This window comes from Citrus clementina, unplaced genomic scaffold (assembly GCF_000493195.1).
Source record: "Citrus clementina cultivar Clemenules unplaced genomic scaffold, Citrus_clementina_v1.0 scaffold_3, whole genome shotgun sequence".
Taxonomy (NCBI): domain Eukaryota; kingdom Viridiplantae; phylum Streptophyta; class Magnoliopsida; order Sapindales; family Rutaceae; genus Citrus; species Citrus x clementina.
Window position 1 is genome coordinate 6,569,130 of NW_006262339.1, and position 1,741 is coordinate 6,570,870.

A 1,741-nucleotide genomic window follows, 5' to 3' on the forward strand; every position below is an offset into this window, starting at 1 on the left:
AATGAACAAAAAGAGTTTGAAAAGACAATTTATGAATATTGCCTGGTCCGTCTTGACAGAGAAAAATAAGCATCTCCCTCTGAACCCCTTTAAATCATCAGAGTCCATAGACTTCATTGTACACCATCTAATTATATTTCTAACCAGGCTAGCGACAAAAGATCAATAATTGAGCCACAAAAATGAATCTCACGAAAATAATCAATCTTATTATTCAATAAAGCCAGCCGGCACAGACGAAACAAAGAGCCAAAAATATGGCCTACAAGTGCTGTAGTGAAAGCATTCACCGGAAGATTAAACATAATAAGAAATCCGATTAATTAATTATTCTTCATCGGAGAGGAGAGCATCCTGCGCCCTCCTAAACAGCTTGTGCTCAATGTGCTGTTGAAAGGTGCGAGGAGGTAACATTGCCGGCTTTTGCTCAGAGACAGTTTCCGGGAGAGGCTTGAGGATAATCTTGTCCCTCGGTGGCTCACAGAAAACAGCCCATGAGATCCTAACCTTTTCCTTGTTAACAAGTCCCCTGTGAAGAATACTCTTGTACTCGCCATTGCTCAGAATTTCAATGGTGTCACCAATGTGCAAGATGATCGAATTCGGAACACATTTAGCAGTCACCCATTTGTCTTTGTAGAAGAGCTGCAGGCCCGGAACCATGTTGTGAAGAATGAAAGTGAGTGCACTCACATCTGTGTGAGCTTCAACACCAAGAGCCAGTTCTGGTTGAGGGCATTTGGGATAGTAATTGATCTTCATCTGAAGAAGGAGCTCTTCTAGGCCACCAACTTCCTTTTCCAGCCTCCCCTCTTCCAGTCCCAAGCCAAGTGACAACACTGACAGAATTTTCGTCGCCAGGCTTCTCAGTTGCCTTGCGTATTCACTAGTAGCCTCTCTACATATAAAAATTTGTGAATTTTTCTGCGAGGATCATCAACAAGCAATAGCACAGAACTAATTAAAACCAGAGGAGACAGAATGATCAATCAAATTAACTTACGTATAGTCGCTTGGAGTCTTAGGCCAAATGGACATATCCCTTTTATCTTCAGGATAAATAAGGTGGAAGAAATAGTCCTCCCACTCAAGCTGACCACTAGCATTATTAGCTAGCTTGCTTCCGTAACCCTGAATCTTTCCCGAAGCCTGCTCATTGGCATACTTCTCTTTCTCCTCAACCGGCTGATCGAAAAAGGCCTGACCGGCTCTCTTGACGCGTTCGGTGAGATCATCCGAAATCCCATGGTTAACAAGGTGCATAACACCCCAATCCATGGCAGCTTTCTTGAGCTCCTCGCGACATTTCTCGCGTTCAACTCTGTCCTCAGAGTCAATTTCCTTGATATCAATTGTGGGAACTTGAGGCCCTTCATCTTTTTCCTCTTCTTCAAAAATATTGCCAATGCTCATTAGCTCTTCCTTTGGTCGTACATACTCTTTTGGGATTGCTTGAATCCCACTTCTAGCCAAGCTCTCAACTCTTGGGGCTGTTGGAGTCACCATCGTAGCAAATTTTTGTATATATGAAAAGCGGTAACAATGTACATGCTCTAATGGTAAGGATCTTAGGGCTTTTTATAGGGAATCTGTTTAACTAAAAGGTGAAAAGTTAAAATTACTGGAGGATGCGAGTTGCACTGGGAATTTGTAAACGTAGTAGATGATGATCAAGCTACCAACGAACCAACTTACAAGGAGAGCGGTTGTAACACGTGCTTAGCTGCCACTACGGAGTGGC

The 1,741-nt window shown here is 42.9% G+C and overlaps 1 protein-coding gene across 1 annotated transcript; it reads right to left on the reverse strand.

The window, feature by feature from the left end:
- Window positions 1–312: 312 nt before the first annotated feature.
- LOC18047155 (leucoanthocyanidin dioxygenase) lies at window positions 313–1,515 on the reverse strand. Its single transcript, XM_006440424.2, has 2 exons — window positions 1,004–1,515; window positions 313–898 (listed from the first exon to the last, which is right to left on the reverse strand). The coding sequence occupies exons 1-2, from the start codon at window positions 1,504–1,506 to the stop codon at window positions 328–330; spliced, it is 1,074 nt and encodes a 357-aa protein (XP_006440487.1). The 5' UTR covers window positions 1,507–1,515; the 3' UTR covers window positions 313–327.
- Window positions 1,516–1,741: the final 226 nt, after the last annotated feature.

Bases quoted from the DNA above. Each gene is read 5' to 3' on its own strand.
- LOC18047155 (XM_006440424.2), bottom strand. From the start codon at position 1,506: ATGGTGACTCCAACAGCCCCAAGAGTTGAGAGCTTGGCTAGAAGTGGG. The intron at 899-1,003 runs GTAAGTTAATTT...TTTTATATGTAG, and splicing joins AAGACTCCAAGCGACTATAC to AGAGGCTACTAGTGAATACG.